This window comes from Manis pentadactyla, chromosome 10 (genome assembly GCF_030020395.1).
Source record: "Manis pentadactyla isolate mManPen7 chromosome 10, mManPen7.hap1, whole genome shotgun sequence".
Taxonomy (NCBI): Eukaryota; Metazoa; Chordata; class Mammalia; order Pholidota; family Manidae; genus Manis; species Manis pentadactyla.
Genome location: NC_080028.1, coordinates 35,919,940 through 35,934,520, shown reverse-complemented (window position 1 = coordinate 35,934,520; position 14,581 = coordinate 35,919,940). Strand labels below are relative to the sequence as shown.

The 14,581-nt window shown below is 44.0% G+C and overlaps 1 protein-coding gene across 7 annotated transcripts in view; it reads left to right on the top strand.

Annotated features, from left to right (window-relative positions):
• Nucleotides 1–14,581, top strand: part of TFCP2 (transcription factor CP2) — a 72,205-nt gene that overhangs the window by 32,869 nt on the left and 24,755 nt on the right. Inside the window, exon 2 of one of the 7 annotated variants that reach the window (XM_036915094.2) lies at nucleotides 10,317–10,435. The exons of the other annotated variants lie outside the window; for them this stretch is intronic. Within the exon in view, the coding sequence (XP_036770989.1) occupies nucleotides 10,374–10,435 (62 nt within the window). The 5' untranslated portion in view covers nucleotides 10,317–10,373. The remainder of the gene's footprint in view (nucleotides 1–10,316; nucleotides 10,436–14,581) is intronic. 7 annotated transcript variants of the gene reach the window in all.

The window sequence follows — 14,581 nt, the reverse complement described above, 5'->3', positions numbered from 1 at the left end:
ATATTTTTAAAGGTTACTCTGGCTGCACATTGGAAGATAATGAGAAAAATTTGTTCTTTTAAAAAAAATTTGGTATCATTAATGTACAATTACATGAGCAATATTATGGTTACTAGACTCCCCCAGTTATCAAGTCCCCCCCTCATACCCCATTACAGTCACTGTCCATCAGTGTAGTAAGATGCTATAGAATCACTACTTGTCTTCTCTGTGTTGCACAGCCCTCCCAGTGCCCCCCCTGAAAGGAAAGGAGCGACACACAGCAGCAATTCACCGGAGAATTCTGCTTTATTAGGGAAAGGTGCTGGGTTATATAGGAAGGGGCATGGGGTGATTGTGGTGTCACTTCTACGGGGCTGGTGGCTATTGGCTAGGTGCTGGGATTAGGGGGGCGAGGGGTGATTGGGGTTCAGGTGACGCCGGCGGGAACCGAGGACCCGGAAGAGAAGCAGGAATTTCACCATCTTATGGGTGGGGGCCCTTCATTCCCCCCTTTCTCCTCTATGGGGTTGTGGACGTTGCTTTCTCTCTGACTGCTTCCTGCTGAACGGGGGTGGAGAAGGGAGTGAGGGCTTGAGGACCGGGAGGAAAGGGTTGATAGGACTCCCCACAGTAAGGACGAGTAGATGTGGACTTCTTCAGGTTGGATATCAGTGAAGGTTCCCTGTAACCATAGGTCGAGGACTTGTTGATTCTAATGGTGCCAAGAGGATACGGGTGCCAGAAGCCAGGCGTCTGCGGCCATTGTTTCCAGGAACAGTTTCCAGCGGAGAGAGGGGTCCATCTCAGCGTGTGGTGAGGAGGTCACGTGAGGGTGAGGGATCTTCTGTGGCTAAAAGCTGGTGGTTCCTGAGTAAAAGCTGGTTGAAAGTTTGATTAGAGATTTTACCAACTTGGGATTTGATAAACTTTACAAGGCAAGAAGAGACAGGCGAGGAGAATGATTATTATAGGGCCTGCAATGGGCCAAAGCCAGGTAAGGAAGGGGTTTGTTAGTATTGAAGAGAATGGGTTGGAGGAGTAATACTGTGGGTACCGGGAGTTACCCGTGTAGTGAATGGCGCAAGACCAGTAGTGGAGGGAGGAAAGTGGAGGTATAAAGGCTTGGAGCAGCCTTTCAGAGGGCAGTCTGATGTGGCAATGAGGGCAGTAATTTTTGTTTGATGCTGTGTGTAAGTCTGTCTGACTTTGAATCGCCATACAAAGGAGGCTGGGGTGGCGGGGAAGACAATAGGAATGAGGAAAAAGGCGAGAGAGAGCGAGGGAGCAGTAAAGGAGGAAAAAGTCATGATTCGGGTATGGATGGCAAAGGGGGTGAACTGGATTTTGGAGGAAAGAGGACAGTGAGGTCAGGAGTCTGGAGGGAGGGAGAGTCTGTAAACTTTTGTAGGTTAAGAGATCCTTTAGGTGATGTGGGGACAGAATGGTAAGGGGCGCCCCGAATGTCAGTGTATGAGCTTCCTTCTGCAAGAGCTGTCCAGCGGCTAATGCCCGTAGGCAGGGGGCCCATCCCCGAACTGTGGGGTCTAATTGCTTGGAAAGATAAGCTACTGGGGCAAAGGATGGGCCATACTATTGGCTTAGGACTCCTAGAGCTTGACTGGACCTCTCATGAATGTATAATGAGAAGGGCTTTGACAAATCAGGAAGATGGAGAGCTGGGGCTTCCACGAGGGCTCCACGGAGCTTAATGAAGGAGTGTCGGGGTGAAGAGGATAATGGTTCTTCAGGGGGGCCCTTGCTGAGGCCGTATAGGGGTCTTGCCAACAGGGAGAAGTTAGGGATCCACGCTCTAAAATACCCAGCCAGGCCTAGAAAGGAAAGGATTTCTGTCTTGGTTTTGGGAATGGGCAGGTCAGAGAGGAGCCGTTTTCTGTGTAAGGTAATGGACTTTCTTTGTTGAGATAGAAGAAATCTGAGGTAAGTGACAGAAGGGGAAGAGATTTGAGCTTTGACAGGGGATACCCGGTAACCTCTGGAAGCTAGAAGGTTAAATAGGGAGGCAGTGTCAAGTTGAGACTGTTCCCACGAGGGACTGCAGAGTAGAAGATCGTCCTCGTATTGTAATAAGGTGGACTCGGAGTGATCATGATGAAACTGTTTGAGGTCCTGAGCTAGGACCTGTCCAAAAATATGGGGACTATCTCGGAAGCCTTGTGGCAAAACTGTCCAAGTGAGTTGTTCAGAATGTCTTGTGTATGGGTCCGTCCAGGTGAAGGTGAAAAAATCTTGGGAGGAGGGGTCCAGAGGGATAGAAGAAAAAAAATGCGTCCTTGAGATCTAGGACTGAGAAGTGGGAGGCCAAGGCAGGGATCTGCGATAAAAGGGTGTATGGATTTGGGGCTAAGGGATGGATAGGGATGACGGCCATGCTGATGAGGCGAAGGTCTTGGACGAGGCGGAAAGATCCGTTGGTTTTTTTTAACAGCTAATATGGGGGTATTAAACGGGGAGTGAGTGGGTCTGAGGTAATTTTTGTTTAAAAGATCTTGAATGATGGGTTGAAGGCCTATGAGGGCTGAAGTGGTTAGGGGGTATTGGGCCTGACAGACATACTGAGAGGGGTCACGTAATTTGATAGAGGCAGGAGGATATAGAGCCACGGAGGGGCTTGTAATGTCCCAAACTTTGGGATTTACAGGGTGTATGAGGGCAGAACTGGAGCTTTCATTGGGTAGAGGGGGGTCGTCGGCTATGAGGGCCATTAGAAAGGGAGTACTGGTGGCTGTGGGAGTGGATATAGTTATGGAAACATGGAGGAGAGAAAGGATGTCCCATCCTAGTAAGGGGATGGGACACTGGGGCATAACCAGGAAGGAGTGGGAGAAAGGTATGGGATTGTCCTGGATTGTGCATAAAAGGGGGGGGTTTAATGGGAAAATCTGTTTACCTCCTACCCCGACTATAGGAGTAATGGCAGATGTGGTAGAGCCCCGGTATTCCCGCAAGACTGAGAAGGTGGCTCCTGTATCTAGGAGGAAGGAGATGGGGCGACCGTCTACTATTAAAGGAACCCTGGGCTCCTGTTTGGTGATGGAAATGGTCGGGCGAGAAGCCCCCGGGCCCCGTCAATCTTCTTCTGCCAGCCCCACTACGGTGGGCTTAGGATGGGGGTTGTTCGTCCAGCCTCCCCTTCGGGTGGCTGGGCAATCAGACCCCCAGTGGCCCTTTTTGTGGCATCTGGGGCATGGGGTGGTAGGAGATCTGGGGGAGGGGCACACCCATGACCAATGTCCCTCTTTTCCACACTTGAAACAAGCTCCTTGGGGGGGGGGCTTGTTGTAGAGGAGTGCCCAGGTTGTGGTTTTATCAGCTGGGCCAGCATTTGGAAATTGGCCTGATCAGCCTTTTGTTTACGGCGTTCCTTCTCCTCTTCCCGGTTATGGAAGACTTTAAAGGCCACTGTTAGGATCTCAGTCTGTGGGGTAGCGGGGCCCTGTTCTAACTTTTTGAGTTTAGCTTTAATGTTGGGGTAGCTTTGAGCTAGGAAGTATGTCATGAGGACATGTCTTCCGTCAGGTGTTTCTGGGTCCAGGCTGGGATACTGTAATAGGGCTTGAGTGAGTCTAAGAACTCGGAGGGAGTCTCCTCACTCCTTTGAATTATGTCTTCTAGCTTTTGAAAATTGACTACTTTACGAGCTGCCTTTTTCAGACCTGCTATTAAGCAGCAGGCGAAGATATCTTGAGAGCAGAGAACCACGGCGGTGGGGGACTGAAGGGTTCTGGCTCAGTCTGTGGGGGAGAAACAGGTGATGGGGGCAAAGATGGAGGAGGCTCCTGGGACTTAGAGGGGGGCTGAAAGGCTCAGGCTTGATCTGCAGGGGGGTGAGGTGGGGGAGGAGATGGTGGTGGAGGAAGGGGGAGGGGCTGTTGTAGGAGAGGAGGGGGAAGGGAGTGAACGGGAGGCTTCTGCGGGGGTGACGGCTTGCAGACTAGGAGAACTTGGGGGGAGGTGGGGGGAGGAGGCGGCGGCGGCGGCGAGGGAGGCGGGAGGAGGAGGCGGAAAGCTTCGGTATAGGGAATCTCCTTCCATTTTTTCAGGCGCTGGCAGTAGTTAAAGAGATCGCGAGTGATGTTAGGATCAAGAGCTCCCCCTGTGGGCCATTGGCTGTTATTGTCTAGGGGGTATGTCGGCCAATCTTGGGAGCAGTATTTGCGGAGAAGTTTTGGTTTTATATCAGGCGTCAGGGAGAGGGTGGCTTGATGCTTGAGCAGGCATTCAAGAGGTGAACTTTCAGGGAGGGATGAGGAGGCTCCCATGGCTAAAGGACAGAGAAGGAGACAAACAGGGGAAGATGAACGGAGACCCTCGGACTGGGAGCAGACCGCAAGGAGACAAAGGGCGTCTCCGATGATCCTTGGTGGTCTGCGGAAAGTCGTATATGAGTCGGTTTCTTAGGAAGTGTGGGTCGTCACTCAGACTTCTCTAAGAAGGCAGAGTGCCGGAGTCCGAGGTACCTGTACTAGGAGTTTTCAGTGGAAGGAATTTTTGGTGGAAGGAACGGAAGGAGGGGTGGGGGGAAGGGAGCGTTCTCATCCGCAAAGGAGTCACCTCGTGTATGGCTGTTGGAGGAGGGGCCTGAGGGTCCGCTGCAGCCATGAAGGCCTAAGGTGGGGAGAGTTCCCTCCTCGTTGGGGAAGAGTGGCTCACTCTGGGGGAAAACTTACCCAAAGGCCAGAGAGGAGTGGTGAGTGTGAGGAGCCAGTGCCGGAAAAAGAGGACGAGGGCAAGCTGCTGCTGGTGTCGGGGGAAGACGGGGTCCAGTTGGGGTGTCCCATCTCCCAGGTTTCGGCACCAATGAAAGGAAAGGAGTGACACACAGCAGCAATTCACTGGAGAATTCTGCTTTATTAGGGAAAGGTGCTGGGTTATATAGGAAGGGGCATGGGGTGATTGTGGTGTCACTTCTACGGGGCTGGTGGCTATTGGCTAGGTGCTGGGATTAGGGGGGCGAGGGGTGATTGGGGTTCAGGTGACGCCGGCGGGAACCGAGGACCCGGAAGAGAAGCAGGAATTTCACCATCTTATGGGTGGGGGCCCTTCACCCCCTACATTATGTTTGCTAATCGTAATGCCCCTTTTCCCCCTTGTCCCTCCCTTCCCACCCATCTTCCCCAGTCCTTTTCCCTTTGGTAACTGTTAGTCCATTCTTGGGTTCTGTGAGTCTGCTGCTGTTTTGTTCCTTCAGTTTTTTTCTTTGTTCTTATACTCCAGATGAGTGAAATCATTTGGTACTTGTCTTTCTCAGCCTAGCTTATTTCACTGAGCGTAATACCCTCTAGCTCCATCTATGTTGTTGCAAATGGTAGGATATGTTTTCTTCTTATGGCTGAATAATATTCCATTTTGTATATGTACCACATCTTCTTGATCCATTCATCTACTGGTGGACACTTAGGTTGCTTCCATTTCTTGGCTATTGTAAATAGTGCTGCAATAAACATAGGGGTGCATCTGTCTTTTTCAAACTGGGCTGCTGCATTCTTAGGGTAAATTCCTAGGAGTGGAATTCCTGGGTCCAAATGGTAGTTCTATTTTGAGCTTTTTGAGGAACCTCCATACTGCTTTCCACAATGGCTGAACCAAATTACCTTCCCGCCAGCAGTGTAGGAGGGTTCCCCTTTCTCCACATCCTCGCCAACATTTGTTGTTGTTTGTCTTTTGGATGGTGGCAATCCTTACTGGTGTGAGGTGATATCTCATTGTGGTTTTAATTTGCATTTCTATGATGATTAGTGATGTGGAGCATCTTTTCATGTGTCTGTTGGCCATCTGAATTTCTTCTTTAATTCACTTATTATGCTATTATAAGCACAGTCTGATGATTATTTCTCTCCTTTTTCTTCCTCCTCCACTCTTTATGTTTTAGGTGTTTTATTCTGTACTCTTTTGTGTTTCCCTTGACTGCTTTTGTGGATCGCTGATTATATTTTTTAGCTTTAGTTAGTATTTGGTTGATCTGCTTTCTTTGGTGTGATTTTGTTTTCTCTGGTGACATCTATTTAGCCTTAGGAGTACTTCCATCTAGAGCAGCCCCTTTAAAATATACTGTAGAGGTGGTTTGTGGGAGGTAACTTCCCTCAACTTTTGATTGTCTGGGAATTATTTAATCCCTCCTTCAAATTTAAATGATAATTGTGCTGGATACAGTATTCTTGGTTCAAGGTCCTTCTGTTTCATTGCATTATGTATATCATGCCATTCTCTTCTGGCCTGTAAGGTTTCTGTTGAGAAGTCTGATGATAGCCTGATGGGTTTTCCTTTGTAGGTGATCTTTTTTCTCTCTCTGGCTGCTTTTAATACTCTGTCCTTGTCTTTGATCTTTGCCATTTTAATTATTATATGTGTTTCTGTTGTCTTCCTTGGGTTCCTTGTGTTGGGAGATCTGTGGCCTTCCATGGTCTGACAGACTGTTTCCTTCCCCAGATTGGGGAAGTTTTCAGCAATTATTCCTTCAAAGACACTTTTTGTCCCTTTTTCTCTCTTCTTCTTCTTCTTCTGGTACCCCTATAATGCGAATATTGTTCCATTTGGATTGGTCACACGGTTCTCTTAATATTCTTTCATTCCTAGAGAGCCTTTTATCTCTCTCTGCCTCAGCTTCTCTCTATTCCTGTTCTCTGATTTCTATTCCATTAACAGTCTCTTGCACCTCATAGAGTCTGCTCTTAAATCCTTCCATTGTTTGTTTCATTTCTGTTATCTCCCTCTGGAGTTCATCCCTTAGCTCTTGCATATTTCTGTGCAGCTCCATCAGCTTGGTTATGACTTTTATTTTGACTTCTTTTTTAGGAAGACTGGTTATATCGGTCTCACCAGGCCCTCTGTCTGGCATTTGAGTGATTTTTGACTGGACCAGGATTCTTCTGCCTTTTCATGGCGATGGAAGTGATTGCTGGCAAGTAGCGCATTTGTCAGCTGGGAGAACAAAGTCCCTTCCTGCTTGTTGGTCGCCTTGCCCTTCTCCACTCTCTGTGCCCATTAACTGCACACAGGGAGCAGTCTCTGGGTTAATTCCCTGAGCTGCCATGGGCGGGGCGGTCCTCGTGATAGCCTAGGGCACTGGCGGAGGTCGTAGGTGAGCGGTGTGTGTTCTCCTGTGAGAATGGCACCCCTTCTTGCCTTCCGGACTTTGTGCCAGCTTTCTCTGCCTGTGCCAGGCAGCTGCGCATAGGGGGCATCCTCTGGGTCTAGCCCAGTTAGGTGTGCACTGGGAGAAGACTCTGTGTGGTTGCTGTGGGTGGGACGGCTCCCTGGCTCATCCACAGCAATGGCGGGTCAGCTGGTTTGCTTGCAGTGCCAATGGGGGGGAATGAATGGCAGGCTGCTTTTTGCCATGATGTGCTTCAGAGCTGTGTTGCCACCCAGGGTGTTATGGTGCCTAAAGTTCTGGTTATTTAGCAGTCCTGTGCTTCCACTTCCTCCCCACTCTGATTCTTTTCCTCCTGCTGGTGAACTGGTGTGGGGGGCGTGCTTGGGTCCTGCTGGGTCACAGCTTTGTATTTTACCCTTTTTATGAAATGCTGAGTTCTTGCCTATGTAGATGTAGCCTGACTGACTGTTGTACTCTATCTTCTGGTCTCTCTTTTAGGAATAGTTGTGTTTGCTGTATTTTCAAAATATATGTGGTTTTTGGAGGAGATTTCTGCCACCCTTCTCATGCCACTATCTTGAGAAAATCCTCCAGAAAAAGTTATTCTTGAGAGAGATTGAAGGTTAATGAACTGGATATCTTCTGCTATGCATATCCTTAGAAATGCAAATTAATCTTTCTATCTCTAGAAAGGGACCAAATACAGTTCTGCTTTGATTGCGTCTTTATGGAATATGTTGGCCATTTTAGAGGAAAAGTCCTTTATCAAACAAATGGTCTGAAGGAGAAGGAGGAAAATTTTTCATAAGCCCTACCACTTATGAACATAAAGGGGAAAGGGATAGCTAACATCTTTTTGCCATTTCTTGTACTAGTGTTCTGGTACTTCTACGGTTTTCTAAAAGTCATTAGTAGTTAGAGCCTTAAAAAACAGAAAAATGTTTGTGCTTGTCTTTCACTATATGGAAGAGTGGAGGGACTAGGGAGCCTGGCTTTGGAGCTAAGCATGGTAGCAGAGATGGAATGGGCAAGGCGGAAGAACCCCAAAGGATAGAGAGGTGGTGAGCGATGCTTGCCAGTGAAGGGGAAGGGAAGTATAACTACAAAAAAAACCCCCCAAACCCAAAAAACCGGTAGACATATTTTGCACCTGAAAAGAAGCTTTGAGGCTTAGTACTATAGGGGGCTAAGTGTGGTTTCCTTTACTCACAGGAAATTGGAAACAAAAGACTGTTGTTTTCCCATTTAGGGCATACTGTGATGGTAGACCTCAGATCTTTGGTACTGAAATGGGAGTTCTACTTTCTATGTTAAAATTGTCAGATACCCTGGATTATGTCACCCATGTTGTTGTAGGGTGCCATTCATCACCTAAATGAGAAGAGTACGTGATTTCAGAAATTTAATAAAACAGCCTGATACTAATGATGGCACAGGTGATGTTTTCAATTAGTGGTGTTTTAATGAGATTTGTAGGCTGGTAAGAGCTAATCCTGTATTGTAGGAAAAAAACTGAGAAAGCAGGCCTATATCTGGCAAATCTCCTGAGGTAGGGCTTTGCTGCTTCATATTTCTTTGATTAAACTTTGATAAGCTCTCTGAAGTAAATTTGTTTCTGACATTGGTCAGATAATATTCAGCTTCCAAAATAAATAAGGCTTGCAGACAAGTTTGAAATGAGAAGTTTTTAGTGACTTTCTAAAGGAAAATAAAAAGCACATTGCTTATGGTAGTTAAGTGGTAACTGGTGAGTAATTCAGTAGAGTAGAAATGAGGGAGATTGAAAGACTTGGATATGAGGCGGTGGGGGGGGTTCATATTTTGATAAACTCTGAGATGTACATAATGCATGACAATTCCTCAAACCTCTGCTGTCTCATAACTGCTGAAGAAATAGAATGGTTTATACCTAGACATACTTCTTTTTTTTTAATTATTTTTTTATTGAACTGTCATTGATATGCAATCTTTTTTTTTTTTTATTAAGGTGTCATTGATATACAATCTTATGAAGGTTTCACATGAGCAACATTGTGGTTACTACATTCACCTATATTATCACGTTCCCCTCCCGCCCCCGGATCCCATTGCAGTAACTGTCCATCAGTGTAGACAGATGCTGTAGAATCACTACACCTTGCCTAGATGTACTTCTTAAAGTGCTTAGAGAACATTAAGCCCAGTATTGAGATCTGGGAAAAAGTACCAGAAACAGCTTTCCTAAAGAAACATTGTCAGATGACCAATATCTCTATTGGGCAGCATCAGCATAAAATCCAGATATGGTGTTTTTTATCTACTACTCACTTGTGTTTTGACATCATACTCAACAGTCTATGGTCCAGGTTTGAAGTTGGAGGGAAGTAGAGAGAAGCTACTCAGGCAGAGCTGTATAAAACACCCACTGGAAACATACCAAACCCTTTCAAGTTCCATCATTTTTACTATATATTTTTGATTCATTTATGCTTCCTTGAATATTGGTAATACTATAAGGACAATGAACTGGGATGTAAGAAAACAACAGGGTTTACAGAATAGTATGATTTGTTGTTGTACAGAGGTAGAAATCTAGATGACGATGCTGTGCTCTGTAAGGGGACCTTATCTATAACTTGTTTATTGCTATATCCCTGCCACCTAAAATAGGGCCTGAAACATAGTAGGTGCTGAAGGACTATTTGCTGAATAAGGTGTTACTAATGCATTGTCAAGTTAAGTGTTTTCTCTCCAGTAATGGTGATAATATGCATAGACTTGAACAAACTCCCTTACCCTTAGTGGTAATGTTTCAAGATGACTCAGGAAGGACCTCTGTAAAAGCAGGTCTTGGTAGAAAGGTGTTCATCTTAGATAACATAGAAATCAAACCCCTTACCTTGGCTTATTAAGACATAGCACTAAGTAATTAAGCTTACCCACCTCTGCTCCCAGTTCTGATTTAATTGGCATGGGTTATGGCCTAGAAGGGATTTTTAAAAACTCCCCAGGTAATACTTAATATGCATTTGAAAGCTACTGGTATTTATATGCCTTAGATACAGATATGATTCCTTTAACTTAGTAGTTTAGTCTACAAGTACAGCAGATGACTTGAAAACTATTTTTTTTCCAAATATTTTCTGACTTAAAAGCAGGATTTGGATTGCTGTTTTTGAGACAGTCTTCAGTGTGAATATATTGGTCAATAGATTTAGCAACATTCTTTATTGTTTTGCAGTGGGAATTATGTGCTATATGAGTTTAAAAATGAGAGAGCCAAAAGGGTCCAATAAGGATGAGTTGGAAGAAGAGTCACTTTTCTGTTGAGTACTGTGGTTACTCTATGTGTGAGCCTCTGTAAGTATTTGTTTAATTATCCAAGTAGATAATATCCCTGTTCTTAAACAGCTGAATTATAGTCTGATCTGGAAGACATTTATCTATTTATCTGGCTATTTATTTATTTGATTTATTGTTGGTATGCAATAGTATAGTGGTTTCAAGTATACAACAGTAATTCAACACTTATCTACATTATTAAATACTCACCCCAACTAGTGTGATTACTATCTGTCAGTGTAGAATGATGTTACAGAATTACTGACTATGTTCTCTTATACTTTCATTCCCGTGACTAATTTGTATTATGATTGAGATTTTGTGACCCTTTATTCCACTCACCTATTTCACCCACAGGCTCCCTTTTTCTCCCCCATGGTTGCCATCAGTCACTTCTTAGTGTCTATGAGTCTCTAACCCCGGGGAGAAAATCCCAGGGCAAAATACCTTTAAAGCTGAAATTAGTCAAAGGGAGAAATAAAGTGGGAGAAACCTATTTATTGCTTACAAGCAGTTGCCCATTTCTGCTGCCTGGTGTCTCTCACGACCCAGCTGCAGAAAAAAAGGCCCCACCCAACCTCTCGGTCCAGATATGCCCTGCTCCCCCTTGTAATTACCTATTGATTTGGAGATGGACTACTTCTCTCCACCCCTTGGAAACGTGTGTTGATATGAAAATACACTAAGGCCAGACATGAGATTCTGTAAATGTTGCAGTTTTACCCACAGAGTCTATTTTGCTGTTCTGTTCGTTTGTTTTGTCTTTTTAGATTCCACATGTAAATGAAATCATATGGTATTTGTCTTTCTTTGCCTGGCTCATTTCACTTAGCATAATACCATCTATGTCCATCTATGTTGTTGAAAATGGCAGGGTTTCCCAAGCATATATTGGTCAATTAATATATATATAATAAAGGAGTCATGGACATACAGTGAGGAAATGACAGCCTCTTCAACAACTGGTGTTGGCAAAACTGGACAGCTACATGCAAGAGAATGAAACTGGATTGTCTAACCCCGTACACAAAAGTAAACTCGAAATGGATCAAAGACCTGAATGTAAGCCATGAAACCATAAAACTCTCAGAAGACAACATAGGCAAAAATCTCCTGAATATAAACATGAGCAACTTTTTCCTGAATGCATCTCCTTGAGCAAGAGAAACAAAAGCAAAAATGAACAAGTGGGACTACATCAAACTAAAAAGCTTCTGTACAGCAGAGGACACCATCAACAAAACAAAAAGGCATCCTACAGTATGGGAGAATATATTTGTAAATGACATATCCAACAAGGGGTTAACACCCGAAATATATAAAGAACTCACATGCCTCAACACGCAAAAAGCAAATAACCCAATTAAAAAATGGGTGGAGGATATGAACAGATACTTCTCCAAAGAAGAAATTCAGATGGCCAACAGGCACATGAAAAGATGCTCCACATCACTAATTATCAGGGAAGTGCAAATAAAAACCACAAGGAGATAACACCTCACACCACTTAAGATGGCTAGCATTGAAAAGACTAAGAAAAACAAATGCTGGCGAGGATGCAGAGAAAGGGGAACCCTCCTGCACTGCTGGTGGGAATGTAAGCTAGTTCAACCATTGTGGAAAGCAATATGGAGGGTCCTCAAAAAATGAAAAATAGAAATACCATTTGACCTGGAAATTCCAGTCCTAGGAATTTACCCAAAGAATAAAATTTCTCAGATTCAAAAAGACATATGCACCCCTATGTTTATCGCAGCACTATTTACAATAGCCAAGAAATGGAAGCAACCTAAGTGTCTATCAGTAGATGAATGGATAAAGAAGAAGTGGTACATATACACAATGGAATACTATTCAGCCATAAGAAAGAAACAAATCCTACCATTCACAACAACATGGATGGAGCTGGAGGATATGCTCAGTGAAATAAGCCAGGCAGAGAAAGACAAGTACCAAATGATTTCCCTCATTTGTGGAGTATAACAACGAAGCAAAACTGAAGGAACAAAGCAGCAACAGACTCCCAAGACTCCAAGACTGCAAGAAGGGACTAGCGGTTACCAAAGGGGAGGGATTGGGGAAGGCGGGTGGGGAGGGAGGGAGAAGGGGATTGGGGGGTATTATGATAGGCACACATGGTATGGGAGGGATCATGAGGAAGACAGTGTAGCACAGAGGAGACAAATCGTGACTCTGTGGCATCTTACTACACTGATGGGCAGTGACTGCAGTGAGGTATTGGGGGTCACAATAATATGGGTTATGTAGTAACCACAACGTTTTTTCATGTGAAACCTTCATAAGAGTGTATATCAATAATACCTTAATAAAAAAAAAAAAAAGAAAGTGGCAGGGTTTTCTTTTTTATGGCTGAATAATAGTTCATCATGTATATGTACCACCTCTTTTTTATCTATTCATCTACTAATGGGCACTTTGGTTGCTTCCATATCTTGGCTGTTGTAAATAATGCAGCAGTTGACATAGGAATGCTTGCATTTTTTTGAACCAGTGATTTTGTTTCTTTGGGTAAATTCCCAGAACTGCAATTATGGGGTTCTATTTTTACTTTTTTGAGAAGCCTCTATACTGTGTTCCACACTGGCTGGACCAATTGACATTCCCACCAATAGCGCAGGAGGGTTCCCTTTTCTCCACATCCTCACCAACACTTGTTATTCTTGAGGAACACTTGTCTTTTATTGTATTACTGTTTTGAATACTAATGAAGGGACTGTAAATAAATGATTTAATTTGGTGCAAGTTCTAAGGGAAAAACTAGAACAGTGTTTGTGAAACTGTAAGCTGTGGTCAACATTTAAAAAAATGAAGTCAAATAGAAATCACTGAAACAAATTAGTATTGTTCTGTGAAACTTGTTTCAGTTCTGGAGACACTCAAACATATGTATTTGTGTACTGGGTCTTAATATAGAAATGACTCAACTGAATGAATAGTATTCAAAAAAGTTTGAAGGCCACAGGATAAGAGCATGTGAAAAGATGGAGGGAAAAGCTGGTTGTCTCATTCCCTTACTGAGACCAGATTATTATGCACATTTTTGGCTCTTTTCTCTTACTGTCCCTCATACTTTTTTTTTTTAATCTAGGTTCTTATTCTTTGTGTCTGGTTGCATTGTTCAAATTCTTTGCTATTGTTTCTTTACCTGAAGAGTGAAACTACAAATGTTTTGTTGGCAATGTAGTTTTTAATAGCATTCCTTTCTTGTTTTAAATGGTAACATAAGTAAAGGGGAGTTGGCATATTGTGTTTTGAGGTTCTTATGTGCTTTATTGTTTATTTTTCCTTAAATACCACACAGTGGCTTTTGGAATATATTCTTTTGTCTTTTCTGTGTGTGTGCGCACAGGTGTGTGTATAAATAGAGCTAACAATTAAAAATCCAAGGATGATTTAGTATCTTCCTTTACATATTCACCACTACTAAGTTTTGTTGTAAAGAATTCTAAAGAAACATTGGAACAGAGGCCTATGCCTCTATCTTATTATTTAATAAACTATCCCCAAAAATGTAGGGACTTGAAACAACAATTTATGACTTCTCATGAATCTGTGAACTGACTGTGCAGAGCTGCTTCATGTGGTGGCATGAAGCTGCAGTCATCTGGGGCCTGGGCTGGACATCACAAGATGGCTCACTGGCATGTCTGATGCTGGGCGCTGCAGGGACATCTCTCTCTCTTCACACTAGATCAGGGCCTGTTCCTCCCCACTTAGCCACTCCTCGTGAGCTCTACAGCAGAGTAGGCCAGGCTTCTTACCTGGCAGTTCAGGGTTCCCCAAAGCACAAAAATGAAAGTTGGCAATCCTTAAAGATCAGTCCCTAGGCCAGAACTGGCACACTGCTTGTCCCTCCACATTGTCTTTGTTGAAGCAACTTACCAGCCCAGATTCCAGGTGGAAGGAAGGCCGGGTACAGATGTGAGTACCAGGAAGTGTGGGTCATCAGAGGCCATCTTTGGAGATTAGCTACCAAAAGGACATTTAACAGCCTAGTCATGAAATCTCATGTAATTTTTCTGGCATATAAAACTTAAGGCTACATTTGAATTATCTAGATTTTATTTATTTTCATTTTTTTCCCCAAGCTCTCTTTCAACATTTGCCCTGTTTACAGTTAGATAGGAACTCTCCAATTATTTA